The sequence below is a fragment of the Pituophis catenifer genome, unplaced genomic scaffold (genome assembly GCF_029215685.1).
Source record: "Pituophis catenifer annectens isolate HBS135680 unplaced genomic scaffold, rPitCat1.0.hap2 SCAF_10, whole genome shotgun sequence".
Lineage (NCBI taxonomy): Eukaryota > Metazoa > Chordata > Lepidosauria > Squamata > Colubridae > Pituophis > Pituophis catenifer.
In genome coordinates, this window is record NW_027256890.1 from 6,650,286 (window position 1) to 6,670,494 (window position 20,209).

The window sequence follows — 20,209 nt, forward strand, 5'->3', positions numbered from 1 at the left end:
TCCTCCTCCTCCTCCCTCTCCTTCTTCTCCTCCTTCTCCTCCTCCTCCTCCTCCTCTTCCTTCTTCTCCTTCTTCTCCTCCTCCTCCTCCCTCTCCTCCTTCTTCTTCTCCTCCTTCTCCTCCTCCTCCTCTTCGTCCTCCTCCCTCTCCTCCTCTCTCCTCCAGAATTTGGACTATAAATAGTCAGACTCCAGAAGGTTTGGCCATTCTCTCTCCCCCCCCCCCCAAGGTTGAAGGGATTTGAAATCAGGCAGGTCACAACATGGCCCTACCCAGGAACATTTGCCACGGTTGTGCTTTTGTTTCCAAGGGCGCTCTGCGCGTTGCCCGCTGCTGTGGCTGCTCCTCCATCTTTGCACGTGGCGAGGCTTCCCCCTGCTTACAGCCACCGAATGAAACTCCTCCGGAACAACTTGAAGGAGAAGGTGTTGCCTTACCTGAACCAGCTTCATGAGCTGACCATGCCCCGGCTGCTGCTTCCGTGTCCTGACCTCCGTCTGATCCAGTACGATGCAGGTAGAGGAAACACCTTGATCTGCACCTGTCCGTCCACCTGGCAGGGACTTCACGCTCCCGGCTCTGATTCTTCCTCTTGCATTGCAGGGAAGCTGGAAGCCCTGGCAGTCTTGCTCCAAAAGCTCAAGTCAGAAGGACGAAGGGTGCTGATCTTGTCCCAGATGATTCTCATGCTGGACATCTTGGAACGCTTCCTCAACTTCCATTTCCTCACCTACGTGAGAATCGATGAGTGCGCGAACCAGGAAGAGCGGCAGGTCTGTCTCGCTATTCTCGCTCGTTTCCAGAATTTGAATTTTTGTAACTCTTCCCCCCGAGCACGCTCACTGCTGGAGGAAGCCCGTTTGCACCAGTGAGCAAGTTTACACATAAGCGTTCGGGTCTATAACAGAAGAACCGAGTTAGAAGGGACCTCGGAGGTCTTCTAATCCAACCCCCTGCTCAGGCAAGAGACCTTGATGGCGAACCTATGGCACGCGTGCCACAGGTAGCATGTGGAGCCATATCTGTGGGCATGCAAGCCGTTGCCCTAGTTCAGCTCCAGTGTACATGTGTGCGACGGCCAGCTGATTTTTGGCTGCCCTTCCCCCCCAGGAGTCTGCACGCGGCCCGTTTTGGGCGCCAGGGCTTACGCGGAGTTCTGGGAGGGAGTTTTTGGCCTCCGGGGGTTGGAGGAGGCCATTTTCATCCTTCCCAGGCTCCAAGAAAGCTTCTGGAGCCTGGGGAGGCCAAAAAACAGGCCTTCCGGTTGCACCAGAAGTCGGGAAACGGGCTGTTTCCGGCCTCTGGAGGCTTCAGGGAGGCCTGCTAGGCCCAAAATGGGGCATGGGAAAGGGGGGTGTCACACGTGCATGCACAGGGAGCCAGGGTGCGGGGGGATTAAATTATGGGTGTGAGAACGTGCACACACACACCCGCAATTCCCCCCACCCCCCGCTTCTGGCACGCAATGGCAAAAAGGTTAGCCATCACTTTCCTATACCATTCTGGACACACAGCTGTCCAATCTCTTCTTGAAATCCTCCAGTGATGGAGCACCCACAACTTCTAGAGAGTTCCACTAATTGTCCTCACTGTCAGAAAATTTCTCCTTCGTTCCAGGTTGCTTCTCTCCTTGATTAGTTTCCATCCATGGCTTCTTGTCCTGCCCTCTGGCACTTTGGAAAATAGGTCGATCCCCTCTTCCCTTGGGACAGCCCCCCAAATAGTGTAAGACTGTTCTCATGTCACCCTTAGTCCTTCTCTTCCTTAGACTTTTAGACATACCCCCGTGATGGCAAACCTATGGCACGCGTGCCACAGGTGGCACATGGAGCCATATCGGTGGACATGCGAGCTTAGCTCCGGCGCACATGTGCGCACCGGCCAGCTGATTTTTGGGCCTTCTGGGCCCACCAGAAGTCGGGAAATATGCTGTTTCCAGCCTCTGGAGGGTCGCTGGGGGGGGGTCCTGTTTCCACCCTCCCCAGGCTCCTAGAAAGGCTCTGGAGCCTGGGGAGAGCAATAAACAGGCCTTCTGGTCCCACCAGAAGTCAGCAAACAGGCCGTTTCTGGCCTTCATAGGGTCTCTAGGGGGGTGAGAAAGGTCGTTTTCACCATCCCCAGGCTTCTAGAAATCTTCTGGAGCCTGGGGAGGGCAAAAAATGGGCCCATCGTGCCATCATGTGCCAAAAGCGGGGAGGGTGCGGGGGGATGGGCACAGATCCGTGGGGGGACAGGGCACATAGAATTATGGGTGTGGGCACATGCGTGTAACGCCCCGTGTTCCACCCACTTTTGGCACGCGATGGCAAAAAGGTTAGACATCACTGACATACACAGTTCCTTTCAAGCTGTCCATCATAGGTTTTAGTTTGTGTCCAAAACCTGCCACAGACCCTCATAAAACGGGGGTGTCAGACCGGATTTCATTGAGGGCTGCATCAGGGTTGTATTTCACCTTGGGTGGGTGGGTGAGCGTGGCCAGCTTGACATCACTCGTGTCAGGGGCGCCTGTGGCGGCCTGAGTGCTCTGCCAGCGAAAATGGGCTCCCGAGCTCCGTTTTCAGCTGGGATGACCTCCTGCAACACCCTCTGCCAGCAAAAACACAGCTCGCGAGGGCCACACGCAGCCCTCCCAAGCTCCGTTTTCACTGGTAGAGGTACCACGGGCTGGTCCTTCGCTGTTTGCAGGGCGGCCCAATGGACTAGATCTAAGCATGCCGCTGTTCTGCCCCAGCTACGGACCCCAAAGAACGCAGTACACACAAAGTCCGTTCAAACCTTAGTTTACTAAATAAACCAGTTTTTTACAATGGCTGTTAATTAACTGCATTAACAGCCACCAAGAATTCAAAAAATGATACTGAAAGCTTACTGTGGTTGGCAGGATGCCCAGAAGCAATTTGCAGGAAGCCGATAAGATAAGCAAGACAAGACACGAAGATATGTGAACGAAGTTGTTCCCTGCAAATTGCTTCAGTCATCGTTCCTCCTTGAATAGGCTAAGGGAGTGGCCAATTAGCCCCAAGCCTTACTCTCGAGGAGACCTCCTCCTGAGGAGCCACTCCTGCCTTTTGGCAGCTCTGTGTGCCCATGCATCGAGAAGAGGCTCCTCCTCTTCATCCGCTTCACTTATGGGAGCTTCTGGAGGTTCTGAAGGCCCTGGCTGAATCCCCGCCTCTGGCACCACATCTTCTCCAGCCTCCTCGTTGTCCGACTCGAGTGCCAGCTGCACAGGTTGCTGGCGCAGCATCACACCAGCCTCCTTGCTGTCGGAATCAGCTACTAGCTGCACAGGCCCCTGACGGGCCACAACAGCCGCATGTTGGATCTCACACCTTGAGTTTGACACCCCTGTCATAAAACATGGATATCTGCCTGCTTCATTGGACAGATCCTGCCAGATTTAGCTTTCAGCCAATGAGAATGGGACAGATCCTGTATTTCGGTATATCTGTACATCATCTTGTGAGCTTTTGGCAACTAGTGTGTCTTTTACTCCCCATCAGGAGCTGATGAAAACCTTCAACCGAGACAAACGGCTCTTCTGCGCCATCCTCTCCTCCCACAGCCGCTCCACGGGCGTTAACCTGGTGGAAGCTGACACTGTCGTGTTCTACGACAACGACTTAAACCCGGTGATGGAAGCCAAAGCTCAGGAGTGGTGCGATCGGATTGGCCGGTGCAAGGACATCCACATTTACAGGTGACGCTGGTGAAAAGGAAGAGACAGCACCTAAAGCTCCTCAGACATAGCTTTGCTTAATGGTTACCTTCCAAGAAGAGATTAGTGCGGAAAAAACACAAGTTGAATCTCTATAAATACTACCTAGATACAGACTTAAAGAAAAGGGAAATCCTGCAGTCCTTGCAGTCCTGGACCATTTGAGTGTATTCCTATAACTATACTGTTTTCACAGCAATATTTAGAGTTTAGTGCTTTTTCTTAACAAAAAAAAACCCTCTTGTTTTATTCTGTTAGTATGCCTCGTCTAATTTTGGATCACCCTTCCATACTGGAAGTTGTAAGAAGCTGTTTCCTTTTAACATCTGTTCTTTAAACTTTGTTTTTATTTTTTTTAGTAAATACAGGTTTACTGCTGTAAATTATACATTTTGTAAAGCGATTTGTTCATCTAGGCAGGTCTCTGCCTCTTTATTTTTCTATTGGACAGAAACCTGGCATGCAGTGATGCGGGTGGGAGGGGGGGTATGTCTGTAGAATCTTTTCATTACAAATAAAAGGCTCTAAAATGTTTTTTAAAAAAGGAAAAGGAAGAGACAACCCCAGGAGGAAAGGGCGGGCCTGTAACTCTATCCCTCCAAATCGCGTTCTTCTTCTTCTTATTTTTTTTTTTTGATCCAATACTGGTCGTCCCCGACTTACGACCACGACTGAGCCCAAAAGTTCTGTTGCTAAGTAAGACATTTGTTAAGTGAGTTTTGCTATTTCCCTTTTCACGACCTTTCTTGCCACAGCAGTTAAGGGAATCGCTGCCATTGTTAAGTGAGTTTTGCCCTATTTTACGAACTTTCTTGCTAACAGTTGTTAAGGGACTCACCGAAGTTGTTGAGTGAGTAACACAGTCGTTAAGTGAATCTGGCTTCCCCATTGAGTTTGCTTATCGCAAGGTCGCCAAAGGGGATCACGTGACCCTGGGAGACGGCAACCGTCATAAATATGAGTCAGTTGCCACGTGGCTGAATTTTGATCACATGACCATAGGGATGCTGCAATGGTCATAAGTGTGAAAAACGGTTCACAAGTCACTTTTCTCAGTGGCGTCGTAATTTCGGACGGTCGCTAAACCAAATGTTGTAAGTCGAGGACTGCCTGTGTTATCCGTGGCTTTGCTGTTTTTCTCAGGCGCTGTCTTTGACCCCTCCTTTTAAAGCGACACTTCCTCTCTGGTTTCTCTAGGCTGGTCAGCGGGAACTCGGTCGAAGAGAAGCTCTTAAAAAACGGGACTAAGGATTTGATCCGAGAAGTAGCCGCTCAGGGAAACGACTACTCCATGGCTTTTTTAACACAGGTATCTCCAGGTTGAAAAGGGCAGAAAAATGTTCGCTTGGGGCCGGTGGCTTTGGTAAAGTCTGACCACTTGACCGACACCTCAGAAGCCTCTGGAAAATGAAGTGGTGTAGAAATAAAAGATTCTCGCCCCAGCTCATGCCCACCTAGCAGTTCGAAAGCATGCCAGTGAGAGTAGATAAATAGGTACCACTTCATTGGAAAGGGAGGGGGGAGAGGAGACGAAGGGAGGGGAGGGGAGAGGAGAGGAGAGAATAGAGAGGAGAAGAAGGAGAAGGAAAGAAGGAAGGAGAATAAAATAATAGAATAGAATAAAATTAGAATAGAATAAGGATAGGATAGGTTAGGATAGGATAGGATAGGATAGGATAGGACAGGACAGGACAGGACAGGACAGGACAGGACAGGACAGGACAGGACAGGACAGGACAGGACAGGGAGGAGAAGAAGGAAAGAAGGAAGGAGAATAGAATAGGATAAGGAAATTTAGAATAGAATAGAATAATAGAATAGAATGGAATAGAATAGGAATAGGAATAGGAATAGCAGAGTTGGAAGGGACCTTGAAGGTCTTCTAGTCCAGCCCCCTGCTTAGGCAGGAAAATGAAACAGTGTTCCATGTTGGCCACGTGCCCACGGAAAATGTCTTCAGACAACATCGGCTCCTTTGCCCAAGAAACGGAGATGAGCCCCACCCACTAGAGTGAGAAACGATTGGACAGGAAACTCTTAACCTTTACCTGAGAACCAAAGTAAGTAAACAAGGGACGTGAAGATGGAATAAGTCTTCCCTTCCCTTCCCTTCCCTTCTCTCTGCAGCAAACAATTCAGGAACTTTTTGAAGTTCACTCACCAATGGAGGATTCGGGCTTCCGGGTGAAAGCCGAAGAATTTGTCATGCTGTCGCAAGAGCCATCTCCCTCCGAAACCATCTCTCCCAAAGTGGCCAGGCCCTTTATAGAGGTAAGGAAAGACAGAGATTTTTCAACGGATGTAAGAAAGTGTGGAGCATTTGTGGTTTGGATTTGCTGGTTGAGAGTTGAGTTGCCGGAGTACATAGTTTCATTCTGAGTGATATTTTTAACGTACAAGCAGTCCTCGGCTTATGACAGGCTGCTTAATGGCCACCCTAAAAGAGGGTGAAAATTTGGGTGCGTCTTATACACCAAATGTAGCCACACCCACCCTCTGGCCTCTGCCTCCCAGCAATTTACCTCCTTAAAGCAAACAGCCCGTTTCAGCTTCAGCACAGCCTGATTAGCACAAGCAGCTGATTGTCGGTTGGATTGGCCTCCCAACCGTCAACTGTTTCAGGCTGCAGGGATTGCCATTGCCTATTGCTGTGCGGGCCTCCGCTGTTTGCTGCAAGGAGGCAAGTTGCTGGGAGGCAGATTTTTTTTTTTTGTGCTAATCAGGCTGTGCTGAAAATGAAACTAAAGCAGGTTGTTTGCTGTTTGCTGCAAGGAGGCAAATTGCTGGGAGGCAGAGGCAGATTTTTTTTTCTTGTTTTCCTCCCCCAAAAAGGTAGGTGCGTCTTATAGTCAGGAGCGTCTTATACTCCGAAAAATACGGTAAATACCACACACAGAACAGTACACACTCCAGCGTGAGTCCCAAAGCTTGGGAGACAAAACCTTTGGTCCCTGTGACTGACCCAGATTGGACCCAACCTCATGTTTCAATTTATAAATCAATTTAGAAAGTATGCCTCTTTACTTCCTCCTGCAAACAAACTTACAAATTCAAGTTATATCAAATCCATATTTTTTGTGGTGCAGATTTTTTAGTCCATGCTGGAAGTAGCCGCTCTATTGACGGCAAACTCCACCTTCTCCCCTTGCTCTCTACTCTCCACCCCATCCCTCTTTTTGGTTATGGCATTGATGCATTCTCGGCGCTGTGTTCCTTCTCAATGTTTATTTTATTGTTCTGTTATTTTTACTTCCATTTTACGCTCTTTTCTTGTCTTTCTTAAGCCGCCTAGAGTAGCCCCATAGAGAGAGAACAGGTGGCAAATAAATTTAATAAATTTATCTAATGTACATTACCAGTACAGGGGAGGGGGAAAAAAAGATGCTTTGTGTCTTCTTAAAGGCTCTGAAAAGTACCGAACGAGAGGAAGAGGATAGGGAGGAGGAAGAAGAGATGGAAGAGGAGGAGCAGAACGAGGCGTGGAACTCGCACGTTCTGGATGGAGAGAACGAATCGGCGTCGAAACCTCTGGTTTCAGAACTTGGAAAGGCACAATACCTTGAGCAACCTTCTCTGCTGCAGGAGCTGGTGGCCGTGGTCGATCAGGTGCCCTTGTTTTCCATCTGCATTTCCCATCCCGATCCGAGAAACGTTCTTTTGCTGTCTCTGTGTGTGCGCTTTTTAATTAGTGAGGGGGAACTCCTGACTCCCAGTAGTTAGAATGCAGTACTGCAGGCTACTTCTGCTGACTGCCGGCTGACTTGCCATTTGGCAGTTCAATTTTCAACCGGCCCAAGGTTGACTCAGCCTTCCCTCCTTCTGAGGTCAGTAAAATGAGGACCCAGATTGTTGGGGGCAAGAGGTTGACTTTATAAAACCCTTAGTAAGACCACACACCTGGAATACTGCAACCAATTTTGGTCCCCCTACTACAAAAAAGAGGTTGAGACTTTGAAAAAAGTTCAGTGAAGATGATCAAAGGCCTGGAGACTAAACCATATGAAGAACAGCTGCAGGATTTGGGTCTGGCTAGTCTAAAGAAAAGAAGAATTAGGGGAGACAGGATAGCAGCATTCCAGTATTTGAGGGGCTGCCCCAAAGAAGAGGGGGTCAAATTATTCTCCAAAGCACCAGAGGGCAGAACAAGAAACAATGGTTGGAGACTAACCAAAGAGAGAAGCAACCTGGAATTAAGGAGAAACTTCCTAACAGTGAGGACAATTAAGCAGTGGAACAGCTGGCCTCCAGAAATCATGCGTGCTCACATCACTGGAGCTTTTTAAGAAGAAACTAGACAGCCTGAAATCGTATAGGTTCTCCTGCTTGAGCAGGGGCTGGACTAGAAGGCTTCCAAGGTCCCTTCCAGCTCATTTATTCGAATCCTGTAAAACCGCTTAGAGAGGGCTGTAAAAGCACCGTGAAGTGGCATATAAATTTAAGGGCTATTGGTCTTCTACCTGGACCAGCCCTTGAAGTTTCCTTGGCATGATTCTTCAGCCTCTCTTGCTACCTTCTTCTAAAGGTAGCACAAAACAAAAATAAATAAGCAAGACATAAAAATGGAGAGCCCGTTTATTTATTTTTGTTTTAAATTAATGCATCTGATTCTCCCCAGCAAGCCATCCCCATTCTGCTTTGACTCAGGGGGAAAAAAAAACACGCTTCTTTTAAGATTGAGCTAGCACTATCCAAAGATGCTTTTTCAAGTGGACTTTCTGGTTTTTTCTTTGAAGACATTTCGCTTCTCCTCCAAGAAGCTTCTTCAGCTCTGATGAAGAAGCTGAAGAAGAAGCTGAAGAAGTTTCTTAGGTGAGAAGTAGTGAAATGTCTTCAAAAGAAAAACCAGAAAGTCTAGTTGCCTCTTGGAAAAAAAAGCACCTTTGGGACAACCATGACCTGGATGACGGAGAATCTCCATAGACATTTAGTTGGCTATCCAAGTTGTCCATTCCTTTTATTTTATTTTATTTTTTAATTTTGATTTATATGCTGCCCTTCTCCGGAGACTCAGGGCAGTTTACAATGCATTAAGCAATAGCCTTCATTCTTTTGTATATTTTATACAAAGTCAGCTTATTGCCCCCACAAACTGGGTCCTCAATTTACCTACCTTAGAAAGGATGGAAGGCTGAGTCAACCTTGAGCCTGGCGAGATTCGAACCTGCAGTAATTGCAGGCAGCTGGTCTTAATAACAGGGTGCTTTAGACCACTGTACTACCAAGGCTCCTTTGCTTTTTTTAAAAAAAATATGTCCCATTCAAAACTAAGCCTTTGTAGCTGAAGGAGAGATTGTGTTCTCCGTTTAATAAACTGAGCGTGGCTGTGTTTATCAAGTGACACCAAATTAATGCAAACCAAGCATGGTGTCTAACCTAGGCTTCCTGAGTCAGTAAAACACACGAGTAGTCCCAAAAACCTCTTTTATTGCAACAGCTGTGAATTACATTCATTCACAGCTGAGTCCCAATTAGTTGTAAAGAGTCCGTTGGGATAATTCCTTCAGGATAATCACCCACCTTTATCTCCCTTGACACGCTGCCAAAGGCCTAATAGGCAAAGCCACACGGAGTCCAGAATCAAACAGAGCTTCAGGCTTTAAGCTGAACCGAATGAACAAACGTTGCTTCCTGCAAAGGCCCACGTGCCTTTCTCCTCTTTTAAACCTTATGGGAGGGGCCAATCATCTCCAGGCCTTACTCCTGAGTCGTCCCTCTTGTTTTAGCTGTTTTTGCCTTCTGGCAGCTCTGTGCATGCGCGCACTAGGAACAGGCTCCTCTTCTTCGCTGAGGTCTGACTCTGGAGGCTCCAGAGGCAGTACGTACCTCCCAGATGGCCCTTTCTTTGCCTCCAATGCAGAGCCCTCGTCCAAGCTTTCCCCAGACTCCAGGACTGGCCTACAGTCCTCCCCTGCCTCCTCACTGTCCGACTCTGATGCCAGCTCCGCAGGCCGGCGGCGGACCACAGCACATGGTTCTTTTATATCCTCCTTATTGGCATTTGGTTGCCCACTCCAAAGGTCATGAATCTGTTGCCCATTAATATTTTAATTGATCATGCTGTGGCTTCTCTTTTGCTTTTTTTTCAGCTCACCCCCATTGAAAAGTACGCCTTGAATTATTTGGAATTCTTTCACGTTTCCGCTGAGGAGAATGAATCCAAAGAAAATGAGGTAGGATCTGTTTATTTATTTACTTAGTTTTATTTATGTCCATCCTGCCATTATTTTTACGAATAACTCAAGGTGGCAAAACATATCCAACACACCTTTTTCCTCCTATTTTCCCCACAACCACAACACTATGATGAGAGAGGGAGGGGACTGTCCTAAAGTCACACAGCTGGCTTTCGTGGCTAAGGCAGGACTAGAACTCACCATCTTCTGGTCATTAGCTCAAAGTCACCCAATTAGCTTTGAGGCTTAAGGTGGGACTAGAACTCAATTATCTCCTGATGATTGGCCCAAAGTCACCAGTTGGCTTTCATGCCTAAAACAGGACTAGAACTCATTGTCTCCTGGTGATTGGTCCAAAGTCACCCAGTTAACCTTGAGGCTTAAGGTGGGACAAGAACTCACTGTCTTCTGGTCATTATCCCAAAATCACCCAGCTGGTTTTCATGCCTAAGGCAGGACTAGAACTCACCATTTCTTGGTGATTTGCCCAAAATCACCCAGCCAGTTTTCATAGTTAAGGTGGGACTAGAAGTCTCTCTCTTCTGGTAATTGGCTGTAAGTCACCCAACTGGTTTTTGTGGCTAAGGCAGAACTAGAACTCCCAGTCTCCTGATGATTGGTACAAAGTCACCCAGCCAGCTTTCATGGCTAAGGCAGGACTAGAACGCACCGTTTCCTGGTGATTGGCCCAAAGACACTCAGCTGGGGTTCATGCCTAAGGTGGAACTAGGACTTACCAACTCCAATTTTCTAGCCTGGTGCCTTAACCACTAGATCAAACTGATTGGCTATTGATATGCTGGGAAGTAGGAATGCCAACATTATTAATTATTATACTTATCAAAGGAAGACAAAATATCTAGCCCCCTTCAACAGACACAGGCATCTTTTGAAACCCCCCAAGCAATCTTTTGATGCAGAAATATCGTAATATTGCCACGGCGAATGCAAGCTCTCCCGAACCCACATTTTCTGGTTCTAGTCGCAGCTGGTAGCAGATTCGGACAGTGAAGAGGTTGTGGAGGAACGTGGGCCAGTCCTGGAGTCTGGGGAAGGCTCTGATGAGGTCTCTGCATCGGAGGCAGAAAGCTGGCCAGGGCCATATGCCAATTATCAGCTGCCTTCAGAGTCAGACATCAGTGAGGCAGATCAACAGCTAGAGCCTGTTCCCAGTGTGCGCATGTGCAGAGTTGCCAGACGAAGGGAACAGCTAAAGAACAAGGGTCGACTCAGGAGTAAAGCCACAGGTGGACGATGAATGGCTCCTCCCAGAGGGAATAAAAGAGGAGCAAAAGAGGAGGGGAGTTTGCAGGAGACAATTAGTTCGCTTAATTGGTTCGTAACTCTCAAAGACTCCTTGCCAAGTTTTGAAGATATGGGCCTGGCAGCTCTCCAAGCCAGATAAGGTCTGCGACTGTCAATTCTCCCTGGAAAGACTTTGCTGGATGTGAATGAGAGGAATTCACAGTAACTTAATAAAAAGGGGTTTTTGTTGGGACAAGGAGTCTGCTTCATGCTCTTGGGAAGCCTAGGTCAGAACAGTTCTTCTGGTTTTCCGTTTTTGACATCTAGGTGGAAGTGAGGACGGCAAAACGGAAATGGGAGGCTCAGCATCTGAAAGGGCTGAAAGAGGAAGAAGAGAAAACGTTTCTGCAAGGGAAGGAGGAAGAACTTTTCACTTACACTCGAGAAGACGCCTACAACAAAGTAAATAAATTTCTCTGTCTTTTCCCGTCGTCTCGAAGCTCTGGAAATATTTCCAGGCTTTTGGGCTCGCCTGCGTTTTCCTGTCACAATCACCATCCACCGTCTTTTCAATGTTGCCCTTCTCCCGTTGCCGTAAATTAACTTCTCCAACTTAAGCTCTAGCTGAGGTGTGAATGCCAGGGTTTTCAGGAGCAAAAAGCCGTCGTGGCGGCTGCTGTGGACGTTTCTCTTCGCTCTGCTTTTTCTCATCTTTGTTTCCAGCTGACGATGCCCTTTGGGGATCAGAGTCTCCCTCTCAGAGGCTGGTGGGAGGGGGTGATCCCCTTAGATGATGCTCCCTATTTTGAACTGGGTCTTAAGAGGGGTGGGGTAAGAATTGGGGTACATTTTCCATAACACTGAATAAACCTCTCTTTGTCCTCGCTCTCCCCACCACCACCGTCCCTGGTACTACAGGAGTATTTTTACGAAGGACCAGATGGACAAACTGAAATAATGCCAGTAAGTTCTTTTCCTCCTCCTTCTCTTTCTCCTTCTCCTTCCTCCTCCCATTCTCCTTCTATCTTTTTCCTCCTCCTCGTTCCATCCTCTTCCCATTTGCGGTGGTGAAGAGTTGCGGTGACGCAGTGGTTAGAGTAGTTAGAGTGCAGTATGGCAGGCTACTTTTGCTGACTGCCGGCTGCCTGCAGTTTGGCAGTTCGAATCTCACCAGGCTCAAGGTTGGCTCAGCCTTCCATCCTTCCGAGGTTGGTAAAATGAGGACCCAGATTGTTGGGGGCAAGAGGCTGACTCTGTAAAACCGCTTAGAGAGGACAGTAAAGCACTATGAAGCGATAAGTCTAAGGGCTATTGCTCTTCCTCCTTCCTTCCTTCCTTCCTTCCTTCCTTCCTTCCTTCCTTCCTTCCTTCCTTCCTTCCTTCCTTCCTTCCTTCTTTCCTCCCTCCCTCCCTCCCTCCCTCCCATGGTGCACAGTGATTAGAAGGCAGTACTGCAGGCTACTTTCTGCTGACTGCTGGCTGCCTGCAATTTGGTAGTTCGAATCTCACCAGGCTCAAGGCTGACTCAGCCTTCCATCCTTCTGAGGTCAGTAAAACGAGGATTCAGATTGTTGGGAGCAGTAGGCTGGTTCTGTAAACCGCTTAGAGAGGGCTGTAAAGCACTGTGAAGCGGTATATAAATCTAAGTGCTATTGCTATTCTCCTCCTCTTCTTCTTCTTCCTCCACTTCCTCCTCTTATTCTCCTCCCCACCCACCCCCCACCCACCCCCAGTGAAACACATCCAAGTATATATCTACTTGGGTAACTTTCTCCTGATGCTTTTTTGCAGCTTTGGACTCCGCCCACCCCACCGCAGGATGACAACGATATTTACATTGACTCGGTCATGTGTCTGATGTACGAGCCGGTCCCCATCCCAGAGTCCAAGCTGCCTCCCGTGTACGTCAGGAAGGAGCGCAAGAGGCACAAGACCGATCCTTCCAGTAAGCTTTGCCTGGGATTTGAGGTCCATAGGCCTTCTGCCTTGTGTATTCGCTGCACCTCTTGTCACTTTCGCCTCAAAGCTGATGTGACTCTATCCACATCATCTTCCCGGCTTGAGGCTTGACATGTTCAGGACAGACTGCATGCACTCTTGTTTGTGTCTTCACCTAGAGAGAGAGACAGAGAGAGAGAGAGAGACAGAGACAGAGACAGAGAGAGGGAGGGAGGGAGAGACCAAGAGATGGGGAGGGGGGAGAGAGAGAGGGAGAGAGAGACCAAGGGAGGGAGAGACAGAGAGGGGGAGGGGGGAGAGAGGGAGAGAGAGACCAAGGGAGGGGGAGGGAGGGAGAGACCAAGAAAGGGGGAGGGGGAGAGGGAGAGGGAGAGACCTAGTGGGAGGGAGGGAGAGACAGGGGGAGGGGGGAGAGAGGGAGAGACCAAGAGAGGGGGAAGGACCGAGGGAGGGAGAAACAGAGAGAGGGGGAGGGGGGAGAGAGGGAGAGAGAGATCGAGGGAGGGGGAGGGAGGGAGACACCTAGAAACGGGGAGGGGGAGAGGGAGAGACTGAAGGAGGGAGAAATGGGGGGGGAGGGAGATACCAAGAGAGGGGGAGTGATAGACAGAGAGGGTGGGAGGGACAGACAAAAGATGGGGAGGGGGAGAGAGAGAGAGAGACCAAGAGAGGAGAAAGAAAGAAAGGAAAGAAAGAAAGAAAAGAAAGAAAGAAAGAAAGAAAGAAAGAAAGAAAGAAAGAAAGAAAGAAAGAAAGATACACCCCCCCCTAGCTGTCCTCTGACTGTGGCCACCCTCTCTCCCAGCCGCAGGAAGGAAGAAGAAGCAGCGTCACGGAGAAATCGTCGTCCCTCCTCGCTCCCTCTTTGACCGTGCCACTCCGGGAATGCTGAAAGTGCGACGGGAAGGCAAGGAGCAAAAGAAGAACATCCTGCTCAAACAGCAGACCCCGTTCGCCAAGCCCTTGCCCACCCTCGTGAAGCCGGTGGCGGAGGCCGGCCAGGACAACCCCGAGTGGCTGATCAGCGAAGACTGGGCTCTCCTCCAGGTGAGAGGCGGCCTACCAAACCAACCCAAAAACCGATCCCAGCATCTCTGTAGTGGGCACCCAAAATGACCCAGTTTGTGCCATCAAGCAGCCGGGCACTAGATGTCATCTTGTTGTTTTCAGGGATGTCTCAGTTCAGAGACAGCCAAGAAACCTCTTTTCTTTCTTCTTCAGTAACAGTAACAGAGTTGGAAGGGACCTTGGAGGTCATCTAGTCCAACCCCCTGCTCACACAAGAGACCTAATACTAGGGATTCGAATTGCCGACCTTTCTTATCGACAAGCTCAGTGTCTTAGCCACTGAGCCACTGTTTTCCTCCCCTTCCTACTTCCTTAACATAAATGCTTACGTCTCACAATGGCTGTTCCTTCCCAGAAGGGAGACAGCTTTTGGGTGGTTGCGAGATATGAACTGGGAGGGGGAGATGTTCCAAGAATATAACACCAGAAGACGTAATAATTTCTGCAGCCTAAAACTGCCTAGATCCATGATGGCGAACCTATGGCATGTACGCAGAACCCTCTCTGTGGGCACGCGCACTGTTGCCAGCTCCTCTTCTAGTTTCCGGTGAACATGTGCGCCAGCCAGCTGGTCTTCATGGGTGCCAGAGCACCAGAAAACAGCACAAAAAATGGCCAAAAACAACCCCAAAACAGGCTGTTCTTTGGGCGTTTTTAGGCCATATTTGGCACAAAAACGGCCCGGAAAACAGGCCAAAAAACCAGCATGTGCACGCAGACCAGCTGGTCTTTGAGTTTTCGGCGCTCCCACATGCACACACATTCCAGTTTGGGCACTCGGTGCTGAAAAGTTTCACCATCACTGGCCTAGATGCTTTTTATTTAAAGAGCCATGGTGGCGCAGTGGTTAGAATGCAGTATTGCAAATTAACTCTGCCCACTGGCAGCAGTTTGATCCTGACCGGCTCAAGGTCGACTCAGCCTTCCATCCTTCTGAGGTGGATAAAATGAGGACCCAGATTGTTGGGGGCAAGAGGCTGACTCTGTGAACCGCTTAGAGAGGGCTGGAAAGCACTGTGAAGTGTTACATAAGTCTAAGTATATTGCTGTTGCCCTTCCTTCCTTCCTTCCTTCCTTCCTTCCTTCCTTCCTTCCTTCCTTCCTTCCTTCCTTCCTTCCATCCATCCATCCATCCATCCATCCATCCATCCATCGTGCACAGTGGTTAGAATGCAGTATTGCAGGCCAATTCTGCTCACTGCCAAGAGTTTGATCCTGAGTGGTTCAAAATTTGACTCAGCCTTCCATCCTTCCTAGGTGGGTAAAATGAGGACCCAGATTGTTGGGGGCAACAGGCTCACTCTGTGAACTGCTTAGAGAGGGCTGGAAAAGCCCTTCAGAAGTTCTAGATCAGTGATGGCGAACCTTTTCGGCACCGATTTCCTAGAAGGTCGCACGGAAACATCACACACGCATGCTCATCAGGGTCGCGCTCCAGAAAAACCAAACTTCCGGGTTCCAGCGCGCATGCGTGGCCGACAATCAGCTGGTCGGCACACATGCGCTCACAGGTTTTCGGCACTGTGCATGTGAACGGATCGCGCTCTGGAAAAGCTGAACTTTTGGGTTCCAGCGTGCATGCACGCCCAACAATCAGCTGGCCGGCACACATGCTCACACAGGTTTTCGGCATTGCCGTGCGCGCGAAGGACAGCTGATTGTCACGCGTGCATGTGCGCCAGAAACCTGGAAGACAAAGAGGCAAGGCCACACGTGCCAGGCGACATGGCTTCCCGTGCCACTTTGGGCATGCGTGCCATAGGTTTTCCATCGTGGGTCTAGGTGCTCCATCTCTGGAGGTTTTGGAGGAGAAATTGAACAAAGATTTGTCTAGAACGGTAGAGAGTCTCCTGCTTAAGCAAGGGGTTGGACCTGAAGACCTCCAAGGTCCCTTCCAACTCCGTTATTCCATTATTTTGACACTTTACCCTCGCTATTCCCACCTTTATGCAGGCCGTCAAGCAGCTGCTGGAACTCCCGCTCAACCTGGCCATCATGTCCCCCGCACACACCCCCAACTGGGACCTGGTGAGCGACGTGGTGAACTCCTGCAGCCGGGTTTACCGCTCCCCCAAGCAGTGCCGCAACCGCTACGAGAACGTCGTCATTCCCCGCGAAGAAGGGAAGGTGAGTGCCAGTCCAAACGGGGGTGGGGGCCCGCTTCGCTCCACCACACCCCCGCGGCCGAAGGGAGGCCGTGAGCGAGAGCGGGGCTCGACGCAAAAACCCCATTCGAAGCGGGTTCCCTCTTTGTGACCGTGTGTGCCTTGTGTGTGATGCTTTGGCTGTGGCGCTTTTATCCTCCTCCTTTTTTTTTCTTTTTCTTTTTTTTTTTTAAACAAGAAATATTCTTATTATTTTGCTTGTTTAAGAAATTGCCAAGGTGTTCCCGCAACCGCCCCCCCCCTCTCCGGCTTGCCCTCTTGAGCTAGGTTTAACCCCGATGCCTCTTTGAAGGATGGGCATGGAGACTGAGACCCGAAGTTTGTGCCAAGGCTTTCCAGCATGCTCCCCAGTTCCTTTGGGGGGGGGCTCCCATCAGGGATGACGAAGCCTGCCTCTTTCCCCCCTCCCTCCAGGCCTCGCACCTGCCCCTCCTTTGCTCACCGAATCCATGAGGCAACCTCTTTAATGATTGTTGATGGAGATTCTCAGTCATCCAGGTCATGGTTGATCCTAAAGGTGCTTTTTTCAAAAGGCAACTGGACTTCCTTGTTTTCCCCCCTTTTTTATTATTATTATTATTATCATTATTATTATCATTATTATTACTTTTTATTTTTTGTGACACTAACCGCCTTCCCAAACCCATCGCGGAAAGTCAAACTTTGCTTCTTATTTTACAGCTTATGTATGAAGCGAACCCTAAGAAGAAGACTAAAAGCATTTATAAGGTGTGCACTTACAAATTGTTGTTCCAATTGCAGACAGTTCCGATCTCTTTAAGCGTCAGCAGAGATGGCACCCCCCCCTCCCCCCGACCTGAAGTAGGAACAATCCATATTCCCTCACACCCTCTCCCCTCACCTCCCAATTTCGGCCCTTTCGAAAACGTCCGCCATTTTATTTTCCGCGTCCGACGCAGTAGATTTGTGATTTGTGGTCCCTTTTGTGTCTCCAGCATGCGGTTGAGCAATTTCCTCACCCGGTTTGAATTCCATTATTATTATCATATTTATTTTTAAATTATTGTTCAAAAAAAAAGAAAAGAAAAGAAAAGAAAAGAAAAGAAAAAGAAAAATAGACTCCATCCACCTCCCAGAAATGACACCTCATTCCTCATGGTTTAGTCTGGTTTCCTCCCCTTCTCCTTTCTTTCTTTCTTTCTTTCTTTCTTTCTTTCTTTCTTTCTTTCTTTCTTTCTTTCTTTCTTTCTTTCTTTTTCTTTCTTTTTCTTTCTTTTTCTTTTTTTTTTAATTTTGGGTTTGAATTAATAAAAGTTTGGCTACTAGCTGGTTTTTTTTTCTTCATTTTTTACTTTTCATTTTGAAATCTGATTGCTTTGCAGAACTTTAATGAATTAATTCCTGCAACAGCCCCTCAGGTAATGTATCACCTCCTCTCCACCTCCATCTCCCCCCCCCCACCCCCTTCAAATTAACCCCTGCAGAAATTGAGCAGTACAATATAGCTATATTGTTAGGAGATGTCATGGTCCTTTTGAGTGGTTCTCTGCCAATTGGATTACACACACACACATACCACGAACACACATGCACACACACACACCTCAACGAGGGGGCAAAACTCCGGAGCCCTCTTTCTGATATCACAAATATTAAGCCTTTGTGAACTTGCAAATGAACGTGGTATGCAACTCGATTAGGAGACCCAACGTTTCAAGAAAAAGCTGCACATCTCTACGTGTGTGTGTTTGTCTATGCACGCGCGGCCAAGTTCGTGTGTTACACGGAGCCTTCCTTGGCCGGCTTGATTTGGACTTTACAGGGTCACCACAGATCCGAGCCCTGTGGGTTTGTCGGTTGTGGTTTTTCGGCTTAGCCCGATGGCTTTCAACGGGACGTTGTGGCTGGTTCAGCAAATGACCATATTTTTCGGAGTATGAGACGCATATTTTCCCCCCTAAAAGAGGGTAAAAATTCGGGGGCGTCTTATACACCGAATGTAGCCCCGCCTACCCAGCGTCCCCCACTCTTTGGCCTCTGCCTCCCAGCAATTTACCTCCTTGCAGCAAACAGCAAGCAGCCCATTTCAGTTTCAGCTTCAGCACAGCCTGATTAGCACAAGCAGCTGATTGTCGGTTGGATCGGCCTCCCGACCATCAGCTGTTTCAGGCTGCAGGGTTATTGCCCTGCCATTGCCTATTGTCGCCTCCATGCCCCATTTTCAGCCTCCGCTGTTTGCTGCAAGGAGGCAAATTGCTGGGAGGCAGAGGCAGATTTTTTTTTCTTGTGCTAATCAGGCTGTGCTGAAACTGAAACTGAAACAGGCTGTTTGCTGCAAGGAGACAAATTGCTGGGAGGCAGAGATAGACTTTTTTTTCTTGTTTTCCTACCCAAAAAAGGTAGGTGCATTTTATAGTCCGGAGCGTCTTATACTCCAAAAAATACAGTATGTTTAAAACAATCGGAGTTTTCTTGTGACGGGGAAAACCAGCCTACGCTTATGGAATGGTCAAAGAGAACCTGTTCCTGTGACAGCCCTGAAGGCTGTATTGGAACTCGCTTCTCAAAAATGCTGGTTCTACAACCAGCCGTGTTTAGTTCTGAAAATCAAAAAACAGGATAGGCAACGGAGAGATCAATCAAGAATTCATTCACCTCTTTCAATTCATTATCTGTTCTCAGCGTTTGTATTAGTTAGTCTTGCCTGACTATTCTAGACAGTCTCCTCTGTTTGAGATGGACTCTGTAGTCCGATATTTCTCAACCTGCACAACTTTAATAGATGGTAGCCTTCAACACCCGGAATTCTCCAACTGGCCATGCTGGCTGGCTGGAGAATTCTGGAAGTTGAAGTCCACCCCCTCTGAAAGTTAGCCAGGTTTTGAAACATCAGTTTAAAAGCCTTGGTTAAACCAACCCACTAAGATCCAACAACCATAGAGTCTTGTTATCTAGAGAAGCCAGACCCTAGGGAACTCTGGGAGTTGAAGTCTATTCTTTGGAAAGTTGGCTAGGTTGAGAAACATTGCTATAGTCTGTCATCATTGGAGAACGCCAGATTAGGGAAGATTGCTGCGTTGAAACTCCCACATGAGTCGGTGCGTAGACCAATGCCTCCCTGCTTCTTTCCATGTTGCTCCATATATGAAGTTTGTCACCTTTGCTCACCTTTAGACAAAGAATAGTCGCCCGCTCCGGACCAACCAGCTGTATGCCCAGGACGAAGGTGCGTCGCACACCCATCTCTACACAAACCATTTCGAGATCATGAAACTGATCGCTGGGAAAAGGAGCCCACCCATCAAACCCCTGTAAGTTCATAAAAGAACCATTGGGGGAGAAAATGAGTCCTTTCCATACTTAATAGGCCTGAATCCAGTTGGCAGTCCCCAGATGTGATATTGATAAAGGAGAGCCAGGTGTAGTAGGGAAGGTCTTGACTTAGAAACCAGGAGACCGGGAGTTCTAGTCCTGCTTAAGGCATGAAAGTTTGGCTCAGTGACTTTGGGTCAATTACCAGGAAACTGTGAGTCCTAGTCCCATTTTAGGCATAAAAGCCAGCTGAGCAACTTCAGGTAAAAGACCAGGAAACGGTGAGTTATAGTTCCACCTTAGGAGAACAGGAGTTCTAGTCCTGCTTAAGGCATGAAAGTTTGGCTCGGTGACTTTGGGTCAATTACCAGGAAACTGTGAGTCCTAGTCCCATTTTAGGCATAAAAGCCAGATGAGTGACTTCAGGTAAATGACCAGGAGACGGCGAGTTATAGTTCCGCCTTAGACATGAAAGCAACTAGCTTACTTTCAGCCACTCACCAGGAGACAGTGAATTCTAGACTTTCATGCTTTAGGCATGAAAGCCAGCTGGGTGCCTTTGGGCCAGTCCCTCTCTCTCTCATCCAAGTCCACCTCACAGTTAG

General features: G+C 48.5%; 1 protein-coding gene across 1 annotated transcript in view; it reads left to right on the forward strand.

Moving 5' to 3' along the window:
• The window catches only part of EP400 (E1A binding protein p400), a 98,987-nt gene that overhangs the window by 63,761 nt on the left and 15,017 nt on the right, over window positions 1-20,209 (forward strand). Inside the window, 15 exon segments of the mRNA XM_070951598.1 lie at window positions 311-516; window positions 604-773; window positions 3,507-3,703; window positions 4,919-5,030; window positions 5,849-5,992; window positions 7,124-7,327; window positions 9,808-9,891; window positions 11,467-11,601; window positions 12,058-12,102; window positions 12,931-13,084; window positions 13,904-14,145; window positions 16,120-16,293; window positions 17,013-17,060; window positions 17,675-17,710; window positions 19,467-19,603. Of these exon segments, the coding sequence (XP_070807699.1) occupies window positions 311-516; window positions 604-773; window positions 3,507-3,703; window positions 4,919-5,030; window positions 5,849-5,992; window positions 7,124-7,327; window positions 9,808-9,891; window positions 11,467-11,601; window positions 12,058-12,102; window positions 12,931-13,084; window positions 13,904-14,145; window positions 16,120-16,293; window positions 17,013-17,060; window positions 17,675-17,710; window positions 19,467-19,603 (2,088 nt within the window).